Source organism: Anguilla rostrata, chromosome 7 (assembly GCF_018555375.3).
Source record: "Anguilla rostrata isolate EN2019 chromosome 7, ASM1855537v3, whole genome shotgun sequence".
Classification (NCBI taxonomy): Eukaryota; Metazoa; Chordata; class Actinopteri; order Anguilliformes; family Anguillidae; genus Anguilla; species Anguilla rostrata.
The window spans coordinates 2,029,493-2,045,912 of NC_057939.1; the positions used below are offsets into that span (position 1 = coordinate 2,029,493).

At 39.6% G+C, this 16,420-nt stretch overlaps 1 protein-coding gene across 1 annotated transcript in view; it reads right to left on the bottom strand.

The window, feature by feature from the left end:
* The window catches only part of LOC135258439 (interferon-induced very large GTPase 1-like), a 465,270-nt gene that overhangs the window by 418,104 nt on the left and 30,746 nt on the right, over nt 1-16,420 (bottom strand). Inside the window, exons 5-6 of the mRNA XM_064341833.1 lie at nt 6,913-7,107; nt 5,413-5,624 (exon numbers count right to left, since the gene is read on the bottom strand). Coding sequence (XP_064197903.1) covers nt 5,413-5,624; nt 6,913-7,107 — 407 coding nt within the window. The remainder of the gene's footprint in view (nt 1-5,412; nt 5,625-6,912; nt 7,108-16,420) is intronic.

Below are 16,420 nucleotides of genomic sequence, written 5' to 3' on the forward strand. Positions count from 1 at the left end.
CTGGTGGTTGGGTGCACATATCTGTGATCTGGGCTCTTCTCCCTCACAGCCGTAGGTGATGTGGATCTCATGAGAAACTCCCTCCATGCTGACCGGTCTTTCCCAGCACAGAGTCACTGACCTGCTCTGCACATCAGGGCTTCCACCTCCCAGGGGCACATGGCTCTATTTGAGAAAATGGAGAGGACATTTTGAATTCACTTATACTGCAAGCCTCCAGTGTTGCTAAAAGTCTAGGACATTTATTAAAGGTTTCATTATTTTTGTCTGTTACATTACAATACAAAAAATCAAAAGACAACACATACCTATAATTGTACAGTAAAATCCAGGACAAAGCTACCACTATCTATGGCAGTATTGGTAATAAATGTAATGTAATGTAAATGTTCTAATCACAGAAATCATCAAACAAAGGATTAGCTCATAACTTGAGCCATCAGTTTGTTTCCCCTTGTTTTCTCACATGGTACTTCAGTCATTCACTAGCTAGACGACACAATAGCCCCTTTCTCAAGCCACTTCTCAAACGATTTTCCCCTTTGCACCACCTCAATAATCTAAGTTTATAAACTGCCAGTCATTAAGCACAGATGATGATTGATGAAGATTTTTTACAAGCAACACTCACATTTAATTCAGTTCCATTGCTTGCTACTGTCACTCTCTGCAGAATACTGAGCACTAATTCCCACCAGCGAGCAGGACATGCAAATCAGCTTGGACATGTTCTCTACAGTATGCTACATCTTCAGTGTCACAATTAGTAACAAAAATTCAGAAGTAATTTATCGGCCTGTACCAGGTAAAGTTTATCAGAAACCTTGCATCACAGTGAAGGGATTAACTCCCAACGCTGTAGACAGCTTCACTTATCTAGGCAGTACTTTATCCAGATGGAGGTGAAGGAAGCAACTGCAGAATTGCTAAGGTCAACAGTGCATTTGGATGGCTGCGAGTCAAATTCTGGGAACGAAGAGACATCAGCCTCAACACAAAGCTACAAAGTAGTGTATATACATTTTGGTTACCCACTTGTTTCTGTGCATGTTGAGCTGATCTTGCTGCAGATGCCTTTTGGAAGGACTGCAGTGAGGTTGAAAGTATATTCCATCCCAGGTCTCAGATCAGTAAGGACAGCTGTGGTGGCGGTGGGTGCACATATCTCTGATCTGGACTCTTCTCCCTCACAACGGTAGGTGATGTGGATCTCATGAGAAACTCCCTCCATGTTGACCGGTCTATCCCAGCACAGAGTCACTGACCTGCTCTGCACATCAGTGGCTGTCACCCTCCCTGGGGCAGATGGCTCTATTTGAGAGAACGGAGAGGAAATTTCGAATTCACTTATACTGCAAGCGTCCAATTTTGCAAAAAGTCCAGGACATTTATTAAAGGATTAATTATTTTTGTCTGTTACTTTACAATACAAAAAATCCAAAGACAACACATGGCTATACTTGTACAGGTAAATGCTGGACAAAGCTACCACTATCTATGGTAAAATTGGTAATAAATGTTCTAATAATAGAAATCATCGGACAAAGGATTAGCTCATAACTTGAGCCATCAGTTTGTTTCCCCTTGTTTTCTCACATGGTACGTCAGTCATTCACTAGCTAGACGTCACAATGGCCTCAGTCTCAAGCCACTTCTCAAACGATTTTCCCCTTTGCACCACCTCAATAATCTAAGTTTATAAACTGCCAGTCATTAAGCACAGATGATGATTGATGAAGATTGTTGCAAGCAACACTCACATTTAATTCAGTTCCATCGCTCGCTACTGTCACTCTCTGCAGAATACTGAGCACTAATTCCCATCAGCGAGCAGGACATGCAAGTCAGCTTGGACATGTTCTCTACAGTATGCAACATCTTCTGTCTCACAATTAGTGCCAAAAAGTCAGAAGTAATTTATCGGCCTGTCCCAGGTAAGGTTTACCAGAAACCTTGCATGGCAGTGAAGGGATTAACTCCCACCGCTGTAGACAGCTTCACCTATCTAGGCAGTACTTTATCCAGGTGTAGGTGAAGAAAACAACTGCAGGATTTCTAAGGCCAGCAGTGCATTTGGGAGGTTGTTAGTCAAATTCTGGGAATTAACAGACATCAGCCTCAACACAAAGCTACAAAGTAGTGTATATACATTTTGGTCACCCACTTGTGTGTACGCATGTTGAGCTGGTCTTGCTGCAGATGCCGTTTGGAAGGACTGCAGTGAGGTTGAAAGTATATTCCATCCCAGGTCTCAGATCAGTAAGGACAGCTCTGGTGGTCTTGGGTGCACATATCTGTGATCTGGGCTCTTCTCCCTCACAGCTGTAGGTGATGTGGATCTCATGAGAAACTTCCTCCATGCTGACCGGTCTATCCCAGCACAGAGCCACTGTCGTGCTCTGCACATCAGTGGCTTCCACCCTCTCAGGGGCACATGGCTCTATTTGAGAGAACAGAGAGGGAGGTTTCAGTCAGAGTTGTAATTTCTCTTAGCCGGCAAATTCTTATTATATTTTTTAAGAAAAAGTGGAGGATATTTATGCCATAGTCTATTCATTTACTTGTAACTCTACAATATAAAAAATCAGAAGACAACATATATTCACATGCACACCTAAAAAGCACTACAGATCCTGGCAGATTCAATCCTAGATATCTTTGTACTTCAGAATTTGGAGACTTTATAGTCCACAAGAGGAAGTTTGCTTTGTGCAAGTCAGTGTCTAAAACATCAGATATTAATTCTATATCACAATGACTGATGTGAGGGTCACAGGCTAACGGTCATTAAGCTCGTTCAGGCTTGACTTTTCTGGAATGAGCCGTATTTGAGACCTATTCCACAATGAAGGCACAGAAAGTTCATGAAGGGAGCAGTTGCATTTGAGCAAATAGTAAGAGACTAAGAGGTGAAGGATCATGTTAAAATTTTCACTTACATAAAGCACTATATAAGCAAAAGGATAAAATGTAATGGCTTGATAAATATAGTTCATTAAGTGCTGAATGTTTATATTCAATAGCCAATGTATGTAATAGTATGTAGTATAACCCCATAAAATGTATCTGTTGGAATGCAAGTAAAAGGTTATGGACAGCAGCTGCAGTAATTAAGTACATTAAGGGGTTAAAGAACCTCTATTTCTGTTTAACTGTCCCCCATGGTCAGTCTTAGAATGGACTCCCTAACCTACACTTGGCTTTAACTGGAAGTTTCCATATGATGACTGGGTGAATCTCATAGGCTGGACCAACAGCTCTTTGACTCTGAGAACTATATAACCTCATGTATTAGACTTAATATCTTTTAAGACTGTATTTGTACCTCTTCCCGACCCGCCGTATTATTTAATTATATAAAGGAGCTCCTGACTTTGTCGTTTTTTATCTTCATCTTCAACACAATCATTTTATGTTAAGAAATTCCAACAGAGGTCACAGAATATACTCTGTCATGAAATTTATTTTGAGCTTAAAAAGTAATAGTCCCTGACCCACACCAGTTAGATCACCTCAGAATATAATGGTTTTTATTCTGTGGCAACCTGGGGAAATAAATAGGATGGAAAGTATAAGGTGTTGTACAGCCAATCAGATACAGGAAATGATTACAGTGGTATCCGAAAGTTTGGGCACTACTCACTTGTGTGTATGCATGTTGAGCTGGTCTTGCTGCAGATGCCGTTTGGAAGGACTGCAGTGAGGTTGAAAGTATATTCCATCCCAGGTCTCAGATCAGTAAGGACAGCTGTGGTGGTGTTGGGTGCACATATCTGTGATCTGGGCTCTTCTCCCTCACAGCCGTAGGTGATGTGGATCTCATGAGAAACTCCCTCCATGCTGACCGGTCTTTCCCAGCACAGAGTCACTGACCTGCTCTGCACATCAGTGGCTTCCACCCTCTCAGGGGCACATGGCTCTATTTGAGAGGACAGAGAGGAAAGGATCTCTTAGCCTTTAAACAGGATATGTAAGCTTTTATTAATGTATGTGTAACTGTACAAGATTTAAAAAATCACATGACAACAAATACATATTGCTGGGTTATGACTGAAAATTTTCCTTACATGAAACATTATACCTGCATTTGCATAAAATGTCTAATTGACCTCATGGTAACTGGAAAAAATTTATTTCACTAAGTGCAGAATATTTACCTTTACAAGCCAGTATAACTAACTGTATGCTTTTTCACCCCATAAAATGTATCTGCAAGAGCAGTATAAATTAAGTGCATTTGGGGGTCCAAGGATGTGTCAATTGGAGGAGGCCCACATGATTAGTGCTGGTATGGACTCCCTGATCCTAGCCCGTGATTGGCCACAAATGGAATTTTTGAATATGGTGATTGAATGAATCTAATAGGCTAGAACAACAGTTCTTTGGCTCTGAAAACTACATAAACTCATGTATTGAACTTTATGTTTTTGAAGACTGTACCTGTACTTCTTCCTGACCGGTCATTTTATAAAAACATCAAACAGAGCTCCTGTTTGTTATCTTTATTTTCAGCACCATCATTTTTGTTACAAAATTCCTACCAGACACGGGCACACTGAAAAGCACAGCTGATCCAGGCAGACTGCATCTTCCCTAACTCTGAGTGACACTATGGCCATTAATGCACCTGTGGGGCTACCGGCCTCCGATAGCACAGGCATGGTCAGGATTTGCTCCCAGGCCAATACAGTAGAAACATGCTTTAACAGTTTATTTTACACAATAAAAACATTTCCATTCCATATTTTATCATGTCAGGCTGCTTTTAATAAAGGGTAACAGACAATATACTCTTTCATTAATTTCAAAACAAAATTTCAAAAACTGAATTTATTTATATATGATTTTAAAACTAGTTCATTTGTACCTGGGGCAGGTGTGCCAGGTGTGCTGTGCTCAGGAGCTGTTGTGTCTCTCTGCTGGTTTTCAGACTTCCACAAACTTGTCTGTGATTTTTTCTTATCATTTAAAGTGTCCTGTAAATCAGACTGTCATTTATCCCCCTTTTACCCACAATTTGGGAAATCTCATTTCAATGAGAAGTGAAATTACATGCTGATATTAAAAAAACATTTTTTTTAAAGTTTAAGTACATGAATACTGAAAAATGCACACAGAAATCTTGTCAGCAGATTGAGCAGCTCTGCTAGCTAACCATTTCATCTGAAATAAGCAATAGGGAAATGACTGCATGCATAAACTAATCAAATGGTTGAAAATGAATACAGTTCAGAAAACTAGCTGCATCTGTCCCCGAATGAATACAAATGAAAACGTTCATGTCCTTGAGATTCAGCAATAGGATTGCTATGAATGCCATGAATAAATGACCTTGAATAATTCAAAGCCATGTTCAAATGGTGTGAATGAAGCTGTAAAGAAATAAAGACTGATTGACCAGCCAGGGTGTACCTCTGCCTCATCTTCAGGAGGGCCAGTGTCAGGGGGGCCAAGGCTCTGGGACTGGGTGCTGTCACCAGAGTGGGGGTAGTCATCAGAGTGGGTGTGGTTATCATTGTGGGTGTGGTCACTACAGTGGGTGTGGTTATCATTGTGGGTGTGGTTATCAGAGTGGACCTGGCTCTCACTGATTGGGTGCTCAGGCCCTTCTTGTTGGTCAGAGTCTAATACAGTGGGACAAAAGAGCAAACAGAACGGTAGCTGTCACAATGTAGGCAGATCCATCTACACACGATAAAACACTGGCTCTAAATATTGTTCTGGAGTTCGTGCTCCCAGGCCAATACAGTAGAAAGATGCTTTAACAGTTCATTTTACACTCTAAAAACATTTCCATTCCGTATTTTATCATGTCAGGCTGCATTTAATAATAGGTAATAGAAAATATACTCTTTCATTAATTTCAAAACAAAATTTCAAAAACTGAAATTATTTGTATATGATTTTAAAACCAGTTTATTTGTACCTGGGGCAGGTGTGCCAGGTGTGCTGTGCTCAGCAGGTGCTGTGTCTCTCTGCTGGTTTTCAGACTTCAACGAACTTGTCTGTGATTTTTTCTTATCTTTCAAAGTTTCCTGTAAATCAGACTCATTTATCCCCCTTTTACCCACAACTTGGGAAATCTCATTTCACTGAGAAGTGAAATTACATGCTGATATTAAAAAAACATTTTTTTAAAAGTTTAAGTACATGAATACTGAAAAATGCACACAGAAATCTTGTCAGCAGATTGAGCAGCTCTGCTAGCTAACCATTTCATTTGAAATAAGCAATAGGGAAATGACTGCATGCATAAACTAATCAAATGGTTGAAAATGAATGCAGTTCAGAAAACTAGCTGCATCTGTCCCCGAATGAATACAAATGAAAACGTTCATGTCCTTGAGATTCAGCTATAGGATTGCTATGAATGCCATGAATAAGTGACCTTGAATAATTCAAAGCCATGTTCAAATGGTGTGAATGAAGCTATAAAGAAATAAAGACTGATTGACCAGCCAGGGTGTACCTCTGCCTCATCTTCAGGAGGGCCAGGGTCAGGGTGGCCAAGGCTCTGGGACTGGGTGCTGTCATCAGAGTGGGTGTGGTTATCATTATGGGTGTGGTCATCAGAGTGGGTGTGGTCACTACAGTGGGTGTGGTTATCAGAGTGGACTTGGCTCTCACTGATTGGGTGCTCAGGCCTTTCCTGTTGGTTAGAGTCTAATACAGTGGGTCAAAAGAGCAAACAGAATGGCAGCTGTCACAATGTAGGCAGATCCCTCTACACACGATAAAACACTGGCTCTAAATATCTTTCCATTTACCTGAATGGCTCTAGAAATAAACAATTGAGAGTCATTGTCAGCCTGCAGCTTAATAAGGGCCCACAGACAATACACTCTTTTATTAATTTTATTGTGGGTTCAGCAGGTTCGGAACCATGGTTTCACAATGCAGGGGAACCCTTACTTCTGTTGAAGGTTTTGGGGGTGGCATTACTCAGCACCCCATCATCCATTTCCTTGGAGACGGTGGCAGTGCATTCAGTTCCCGGCTGCAGGTCCGACAGCACAACCCTGTGGACGACGGCAGAACTGCCCTTGGGTTCTGCTCCAGAAATGCTGACCTTGAGGTCTACTATCAGGTTCCCAGGTACAGAAAGCTCTGTGTGAAAGAAGCATTAGCACTAGCATTAGCAGATACAGCAGAAAGCAACAGTCTCATTATGTGCATTATTATGTGCATAAAAATGGCCCTCATGGCCCTGAAAATGAATGCTGTCCCACTTTCAATTCAAATTTGAACCAAGGTGGCACATTTAGATAAAATGTGTACATGAAGCATTAAGATGATCAGCAAAATCTCTCAAGAAACCTGCAAAAACCAAACCAAGTAAAATTTACTTGTTTTCACAAACGGCCCTGTGTCTTACAGAATACAAGATCTCTCTACACAAGATAAAACACTGGCTCTAAATATATTTCCAAATATCTGCATGGTTGTAGCAGTAAACATTTGACAGTAATATTTCAATCAAGGCTGATCGAGAGTATTGCAGGGATTCCTGCAGCCATATACAGTCCCAGTGGCCAGCCTAAAAAAAAAACAAAACAAAACAGCCACTACAAAACAACACACCCCTAACCGTGAGCAACCACCATGGTCAAAAAGCTAACACCTCCTTATCAAAGAACAGCATACAGTGCTGTAAAAAAGTATTTCCCCCTTCCTGATTTCTACAATTTCATATTTGTCACATTGAATGGTTTCCGATCTTTTGACAAAATGTAGTATTGAACAGAAACTGAGTAAACGCAACAGACATTTAAAAATTAATTTTTTATTTATTTTATTATGTCTGGCATAAAGCAAATAGACCATTTCACAGAAAGAACATCATACCAACAGTCAAACACGGTGGAGGTGCTGTGATGGTGTGGAGATGCTTTATTGCCTTGTGAGCTGGATGACTCGCCATTGTTAAAGGAACCATGAATTCTGTTCTGTAGCAGAAAATTCTTAAGGAGAATGTCCTGCCATCGATCCAAAACCTACCAAATTGTCCAAATTAAAGCAGTTCATTTTCTCCAAAGAAAGGTGGGCTAAAATTCCTCCAGTTTGGTTGTATTTATTGGTGCTAAAGGTGGTGCAATCAGTTATTAAGCTTATGGGTGTTTGATAACTTATTTCATTAAATAAATGAAATCATTAAAAAAAAGTTTTGTGTTTACTCAGGTTCCCTAATATTACATTTTGTCTAAATATTAGAGTGACAAATATGCAATAATAGAGGAAATCAGAAAGGGTCAAATACTTTTTCATGGTGCTGTGACATTTGTCATTGATAACAGACCAACCTCTCACCCCAAAAAAAAACTAAATAATCTTGCTGAGTACACTAGCTATATAAAACATTAGGGCAGTTCATGTAAATATCAGTTACTAAAATCTAATTTCTTCATATAACTGCTACTGCTTTGACTAATTTAGCAAGCTGGACTAATTCAAGCTAGCTAAGTGATGACCTGAAAATGAAGCTAGGGGACCTGGTTGCTAACTAGCTCGTTGGGCTTACCTGTGACAGGTGTCCTTGCAGAGCACAGTCTGTAGCCGCATTCACTGCAGAACTTGTCATTCTGCCCACATTCCCTGCGGCACTGGGGGCAATCCATCCTCCTCCCTTTGGGCAAACATCACACAATTACAGAATGAAGAACCAAAGCACCCTGCACTAACGGTAAAAGTGTTAGGATCTGGGGATGGAAGGGGACCACGGATGAAATCAGTGCAGCCCATTGGAGATTTGTGTAGATTGCAGAGGGATCTCTGGTGACTTCAGCAGGCTATACGTCAGCTTGGTTTAGAAATCTTGTATTTTTGTTAATAAATGATGGCCATTTTAGTCTTAATCACTGAAGATGCAGGTGTGTTCCGTTCACTGTATTAACTTTGCTGTGTCAGTTCTCATTGCCAACCTGAACTTACTATACAAGGCAAAGCAATCTTGTCAAAATCTCTGCGTTACTGATTGTATCTCAGGTAGCCGGGCCATGGAAACTAAATGTCTTCATGTCATCAAAGGAAGGCTTGGCATGATTTAAATGCATTAAATTACATTACATTAGTTACATGAATTAGTCATTTAGCCGACACCCTAAACCAGAACAACTTAATATACAGGAAAACAAAAGTGAATTCACCTTATCTATTGACTAATAGTGCCAGACCAGACTAACAGGATTTCAAAGCAAATAAGAATATGTAACATTAAGGATCTACATCCGTAGAGTCCTTGCAATATAATTTTTTGGTCTCGTTATCTCAAGATCATGACATACCTTTTGATCACAAGAAAACGGTCAGGGTGGGTGCGGGAATGGACCCAAACGCAGATTAAAAAACCGAAAGTCCAAAAATGGGGAAAACAAAAGACTTTAATAAACTAAAACAGGGAACAAAGAGCCTCGCAGGGCGAAATTAACAAACAACAAAAATCCTCAAAAATTCACAAGAAAAGAAAAATACAAAAATCCAAAAACGAGGGAAAAACAGGGCAGGTAGGGCACAGGCAGGCAAGCAAGCAACGGGTAACCAGGAAATTGCAGACAGGTGACAAACAGGGAACAAACCAAAAGATTCCAGCGCCTGAGTGAGGGAAGAGGGAGACTTAAATAGAAAGACGCAGACGAGACACAGGAGGGCACGATGAACAATCAAGCCACAGTGAGGGAGGGGAACACGAGACAAAACGCAACTAATAATTAGATAATGAGAAACAATAAAACAATCAACTGAACACAAAAGAGGTACCGCCATCTGGTGGCCCAACAGAGAACAACAAGGGGAAGACAACAGAACCCTGACAAAAACGGAGTTTGACTCCTGATCATGGCTTATTTATTCTTGTGATCATTTCGAGGCGGCTGATCCTGGGGGCGACATAGCTCAGGAGGTAAGACCGATTGTCTGGCAGTCAGAGGGTTGCCGGTTCAAACCCTGCCTTTGGCATGTCGAGGTGTCCTTGAGCAAGACACCTAACACCTAACCCCTAAACCCTAACTGCTCTGGCGAATGAGAGGCATCCATTGTAAAGCGCTTTGGATAAAAGCGCCATATAAATGCAGTCCATTTACCATTTACCATTGATCCTGCTGCTGCTAGCAGTATTTGCATGGGTGTGGGTGGGATCAACCTTCTCCAAACAAAAACTTAACATTACCCATTAAGATCACCAATTAGCATATTTTCCAAACATTCAGTTTCTACATTTTTGCATTACATTTACATTGAACATTTACATTCACATTTAACATTTATATTTATACATAATCCATGATTTTTCAATGTTGCTTTAATGCAGAACATTACTCTTGGAAATGTGATTACAATTTGGGACTACAACAAGCATTGTTTCTCCTGATTAATTTTCCTGTTGAACTCAATTGAAAAAATATTCAGGAGAAACAATGCTTGTAGTATCTACTGCATATCTGGAAGCAGCATGGTGGTTTGAGGCTCATTTGATACCTTGGACCCTTGATGACTTAAAGCCATCTAGCCAACAAATGTGTTCCATACTGTATCAGCATAATTTACAGCTGAATCTAGTCCCACCCCTCAATTCCCATAGAGATCCATTCAAATGATCCATTTTTGTATCGCTTGTAGGACAACCTGAAAATAAGATATCCAGACTCTGATGATGTTGATAGGTCACAGACATCAGGAAGTCATGGCATGCAAATGATATGCAACCATATACAAAACATGACTCTTATATTTGACTATTGAATTTCCCTGTTTCAAGCTTTTTCCCCAACAGTTCACTGCAGCAAAAGTAAACGAGCAAATGGTGGCACAGGAGGTCTCAGGAGTGCATTTGTTTAATTCTTGCTAGTTTTCTGAACAATGATTTGTTGTTAAGACCATTAAAGGCTATATATTGTACCATTTTGGGCATGGCCCATTTTTTGTGCCCAGTAGTGTAGTCTGCTGCAGAGATGAGAGAAAGAGCCAGCAAAAGACAGCCCGAATGGGGAGTTTGCAAATAGTAAATAATTTGAAATGTAAATAGTTTGATGTCCATGCAAAGTTCCCAATGGAAAGAAGGATAACCAAAGTCAATTGAATGGTGGAGTAGTTTTTTTTTTTTTAAACTTTACTTTGATATTGTCTTTGTTTCATTTTGTTCTTATTAGCATTTTGCTTTGTTGTATTAAGACTTTCATTCAAATAGGTCTTTGTGTACTTTGAAACTATATCACTAATTAGCCAGCAAATGTGCCAACATCAACAATGACTTCCAACATCCAAAACCTAAATAACCTGAATAGGCAGGTCTGCTTTAAGGTATGAGTTCCAGACCGCAGGCCACACGCCACAGAAAACACAGTATTTTGGAATAAGATCAAAAATAATTAATTGATCGATTAATTTGATGAAACAGTAAGAGATAAATACAGATGTAGCCCATGCAGTTAAAAATACTCAACGAAATGAGCTTGATGCGCAGAAGCTGATTCTGACATCGTGAGGGAAATGTGTGAGTACCATGGAGGTAAATCTTGAGAAAAGATGTAAAAGGCAGGAAATACTGGGGGGTACATATCTTTGGGACCAAATTTCCAGAAGACCAACTTCAGCCAGCAAAACAACATGAGTTGAAGGTGGCTCAACTGGAGAGGATATATGTAGACTTATCTAAAAGTATTTTCAAATATTCTGTACGGAGAAATTGTCAAAGACCCCCATGCCTTCACTAATATCCTAAAATATACAAGACAACTTAATTGTTTCATTTCTGTAAAGGGAGGGTACACAAATTACTGGGAACAGGAGCACCGATAATGAAAACAAAATGATTACTTATTGAAAACACTGTGTTTGTGTAAAATTAATCTTCAATTATATATTTTTGTGTTTGTGTATAACATATTTTTCCTGTTGCTTGTATAGAAAAGCTTTCATAAAGCACAAATAAACTACAGTATTCAAAAAAGCATTTGTAGTCTAAAGTCCTGTTTGTATGTATAATAAGCTGTTAATGAAACAGAGGGTGTACTTGTTTCATTCATCCAGCGCATAATCCTGTACGGTCCTGGGCTACAGTGCTGCTCTATAGCAATATCTGTCGGTATTAGTTTTGCTTCACTTACCGTGAAAATCTGTTCTGGAATCAGTTTGCGCACAATCTTTTCCGCAGAAGAATAAAGCGAAGCGTGAAGACGCGATCAGAAGCAGGCTGATGCTCTAGACTAGACACTGACACAAGTATTGACTGTCACGAAGTTTTATAGCTTGTAAATCGAAAGTATTATTGTTAGTTTCGTTTGGGCGAAGCTATTAAGGGGGGTATGCTACGATATTACATAGTCATTTTGTATTAGAGTAATATTCTATTGATATTCTGTTAATACATTATGAGACGTTCCCTCGGGATTTGTTCAATAGGCTAGTTCAGCATTTGGAACTTTACTGATATCAACTGTGAGTCAGTCGATTAATCAATACCTCTGTGAATAGGAATACTTTTCCGCGTTATCGAACGTATTAGCTACTGAGAACTGATCTGATTGATTAAAAACTTGTTAAATACGACATTCATTTTATGTAACATGAAAGTCCGTTTGTGGCATAATTTGGCACTTTGGGAAAGTCATACCTCTCTAGACATCAAACGTGTCTAATTAGTACAATGAACATTATTTTTGTCGTTCCCGAAATTGAATTGAAGGTTGTAATTAAAACTAGGGCACCGGTACTGCAGGACCTTGAGAACACAAAGTTGAGCGGTTTTTCTCAGCTGACAGACCTGCCCGGTATCAACAGTTCCATGTCTGTTACTTGTTCTTGAATTAGAATTATGATTATTTAAATGAATCAGAATTATGATTTTTAAAAATAGCAGATCATCGCAATGTTTGCACTGAACTAATCTGACAGGTATGTCAGATGAGTTCAGTGCAGACATTGCGATGATCTGCTATTTTTAAAAATCATTTTGATAGAATTATGATACTGGACACCAGAAATGCACAGAGCTGCATGCAACATTTACTTTCTTAACCCTCCCGTTATGTTCAGGACTGTATTGCTGCAGCCTGCAGCCAGTCGCCTGGTTTTCCTCAAGCCTGGCACGCAATAGACACGCCTACTGTCGTGAAGAACATCCCGGGTCGTACTGTTGCGCAGGTTCTCCCTCTTTCTACCAATTTTTAACCCGCCGTCATTGTCTTCGGTGACCTTGTTTTATAGTTTCCTCGACCTGATCGATTTAATCAGTTCTTAACAGAATAAGTATCCAAATAGTGTAAAATGTTGCCTTGGTAACTGTTTCGGTGCAGTTGGAATATTTTCCGATGTTTAAATGTCTGTAGATATACTGTAACGTAACATTGTTAGGAAATGCTGCAAATAAAGTGCACTTTATTTCCAAAACCAAATGATGTGAATAAAAAAGCAAATATTGATTCTCCAATATTTCCTATATTACTTTTTTCAAAGTTAACTTACAACATGCATTTCCTTCATCACCTTCCACATCAACTGTAGGCTAATAAGAATAAGGTTGTGTTTTACATGCGTAATGTTTATAGTTGTGGTTCATATTCACACAGTAAAGCCATTATGAATGGAAATAATTAAGTAATTTTATTTAACTTTATTGAAATAATTTTTTAAAGTCTAAGTATATTCTTGTATAATAATAATGTGCATTAATCCATTATTGATGGCAAATGACTCGAAAGAATTGAGGAAATATTGGGTAGCATTGCTTTGGAATACATCTTATTTAATTTTGATGAGGCAAGATAGCCTATATTGTTTGTAGTACCGTAACTTGGCGTCATTTTTATATCAATACTTTTAATGGCAGGCCTGGATTTTGGCAGTCTGAATGAATGAGTTATAGACGGTGTATGTCTTGTATGTGTGAGTAACTTGGCGTTGTACGTTGAAAACGTGCTTTTTATGAGATATCATTTCTTTTTGTAAAGCGTTTTATTACGAGAGTGAGAAATGCGAAGTGACCCTGTAAGAAACGGTTGTGGATTATGGCTATCCTTGTGTGAATTTGTACAGTCTGTTGAGCGTGTACCGTTTAGCAGCTTCGGTTTACTATATATGTAAAACAGTGGCTGTGACATGGCGTAAGTGTAAACGCATCAGAAACGCAGGTGAAATATTGCCAGTGTATGTACTCACGGATTTGACGGCCATCCAACGAGCCTTGATTGACAAAAGAATCAGCAAGCCCGTAGAATTAGAGCTCCCTAGGTCGCAACTTGTGTACCCTTCTGTCCTGCTCCGTTGTCTGTTATTTCGTGGAGATGCACTTTTATTGTTTGTAAGGTTTATAAGGAATTTTGATAGGCTTATCTGCAGATAGGAATCGTCTTCACTGTTTTGCTAAGCTAGAACCGGAAAACATTATAGTGGAGAATAGGAGCAGACGCATATGTCCCAGCAGGCTTTGCATATGATAAAATAACAGTGTGAGAGAAATTAGGATTAAATTATGAAATTGCGTAGTTGAAACAATATGTTTTTAGCAGAATGGGCATGTAGGTGAAGGTTGACAATCACAGACTATAGTGAGAAGTAAATGAAGTGACCATGAGCGAGCTTATTTTCCTTATTGAATGGTATATATAACAGTCTATATAAAGCATCAGTCTTTAAAGTAGAGGGTTAAGTAACTATTGCACTGATGTGCTTTTTGTCATGTTCAGTAGTAGCAGTTATAATTATGAGTGAGTCATGATTTTAAATGTAATGTTTTAATGGGGAGTTGCAGAACGTTTGTATGCGGCTAGATAGAGAACAGGGCGAGGTAACATGAATATAGAAACGTGGTGTTTGCTGATAATAAGGTTTTGTACGGCTGCCAAGTGAAGAAATATAGTTAGTAGAAATGGCAGTGGTGAACTGGTGTAACTTTTTAATAAAATGAATACATTTGCCGTCATGAAATGCATATGGGTGGCCGTGAGTGAGTATTGGTAAAGCAAATATAAGCGTAAGAAAATTATCTGCCTGAGGGCGAGGCGGAATTTAATCCTTTAACCGGAGGTTTACCAGTCTGTGACTTTGTTAGTGCAGCACCATGACATAACTATGCAATGCGTGAAATATCATTAGCAAACCTGTCTGTAGTTTTAAAGAAGAACACAGGCCAGTAAGCACAGAAGAGCTCCCGTTGAATTTTGCAATATTGTAGCCAGTTAATAACTGAACGTGCAGACTGTACGTCATAATGCAGTGTATACGTTCAGTGAACGGCGGGTAGATATGATGCAAAAGCAATAATTGAGAAGTAGTAGACAATTATTAGTGAGGGTAAAAGCAGGTTAAAGAAACGTATTCCTAGCTGGGCTTGAACCTAGGACCCCATGTTCCCAAGACTGTAACCTTGCCCACTAGGCCACAGGCAGACTAACTGTTTGAACTGGAAATGTTTCAGAGCAAAAAGGTATGGGTATTTTGTATGCAAGTTTTTGATTGGGTCGTGTAGGTGAAGATTTGGCTGGTGTCGGTAAAATGTCCAATGGGGAGACGTTGTTAGTGGGATAGGCGGCAGAAAAAATAAGAATGAGAAGAAGAAAGAAGAAGGAGAAAACGCAAAATCCCCTTAGTTTGGGGCTTTATTGTGTGGACATGTGAAGTTGTTTAAGAAATCTGTCTGTTGAAATGGGGTAAGAATGTACAGAATTAATGTTTTTAAGAGCTGAGTGTCTGTGGCTGTTGTGGTTATTTCTGTGGGGAACCCTGAAAAGTGCCAAACTCTTGGTGCTGTATAGGTATGGGGCGTGCCCCTGCCAAGGCGTAACTTGGCGGGATGGCATACCTGCCATCCCAATATTGTTATATTGTCAAGAAAGGAAGTGTATGATTTGTGGCTTTAATTAGTAGCCTAAGAGAAGACCCAGTCTTTCAGCAGCGTCAGTAGGCAAGCCTATAGGGCTCCATTACCTGATCTGTCTCCATTATAACATAAGGAGCTGATAGTAGATAATCGTATGGCAAAATTCACAAGTAGGCTAATGTAAATAAAATAACATTATTAAAAGAACATTATAACTTTGATATCTGAAATGGACATGGGGAGCCAAGCCTACGTTACTACTGACATCCAAGTAGATTGTATGCCTATACAAATCAGCTACCTATCACCTGGTAGCGCGATTCCTAAGTCCCGTAACACCCCCCTCCCCTCGCTCTTTTCCCCCTCCAGATCTACACTGATCTCATACATGGCCTCTCTGGAATCCAACTGACGGAAATCCGTCGTAGCGACGGAGAATTTGAATCCCTGCACACTTGCATACAATTTCTTCTTCTTGATTGAGGGCATCATTGTGGGGAGGATTTGATGGAGGATTTTGTGTGGTGTTTTTGTGTATTGATCTTTTGTCACACCACTGCCTTATATGACGTACGAAATCGTGAGAGTCTGCGTGTGTGACTTTACTTCCAC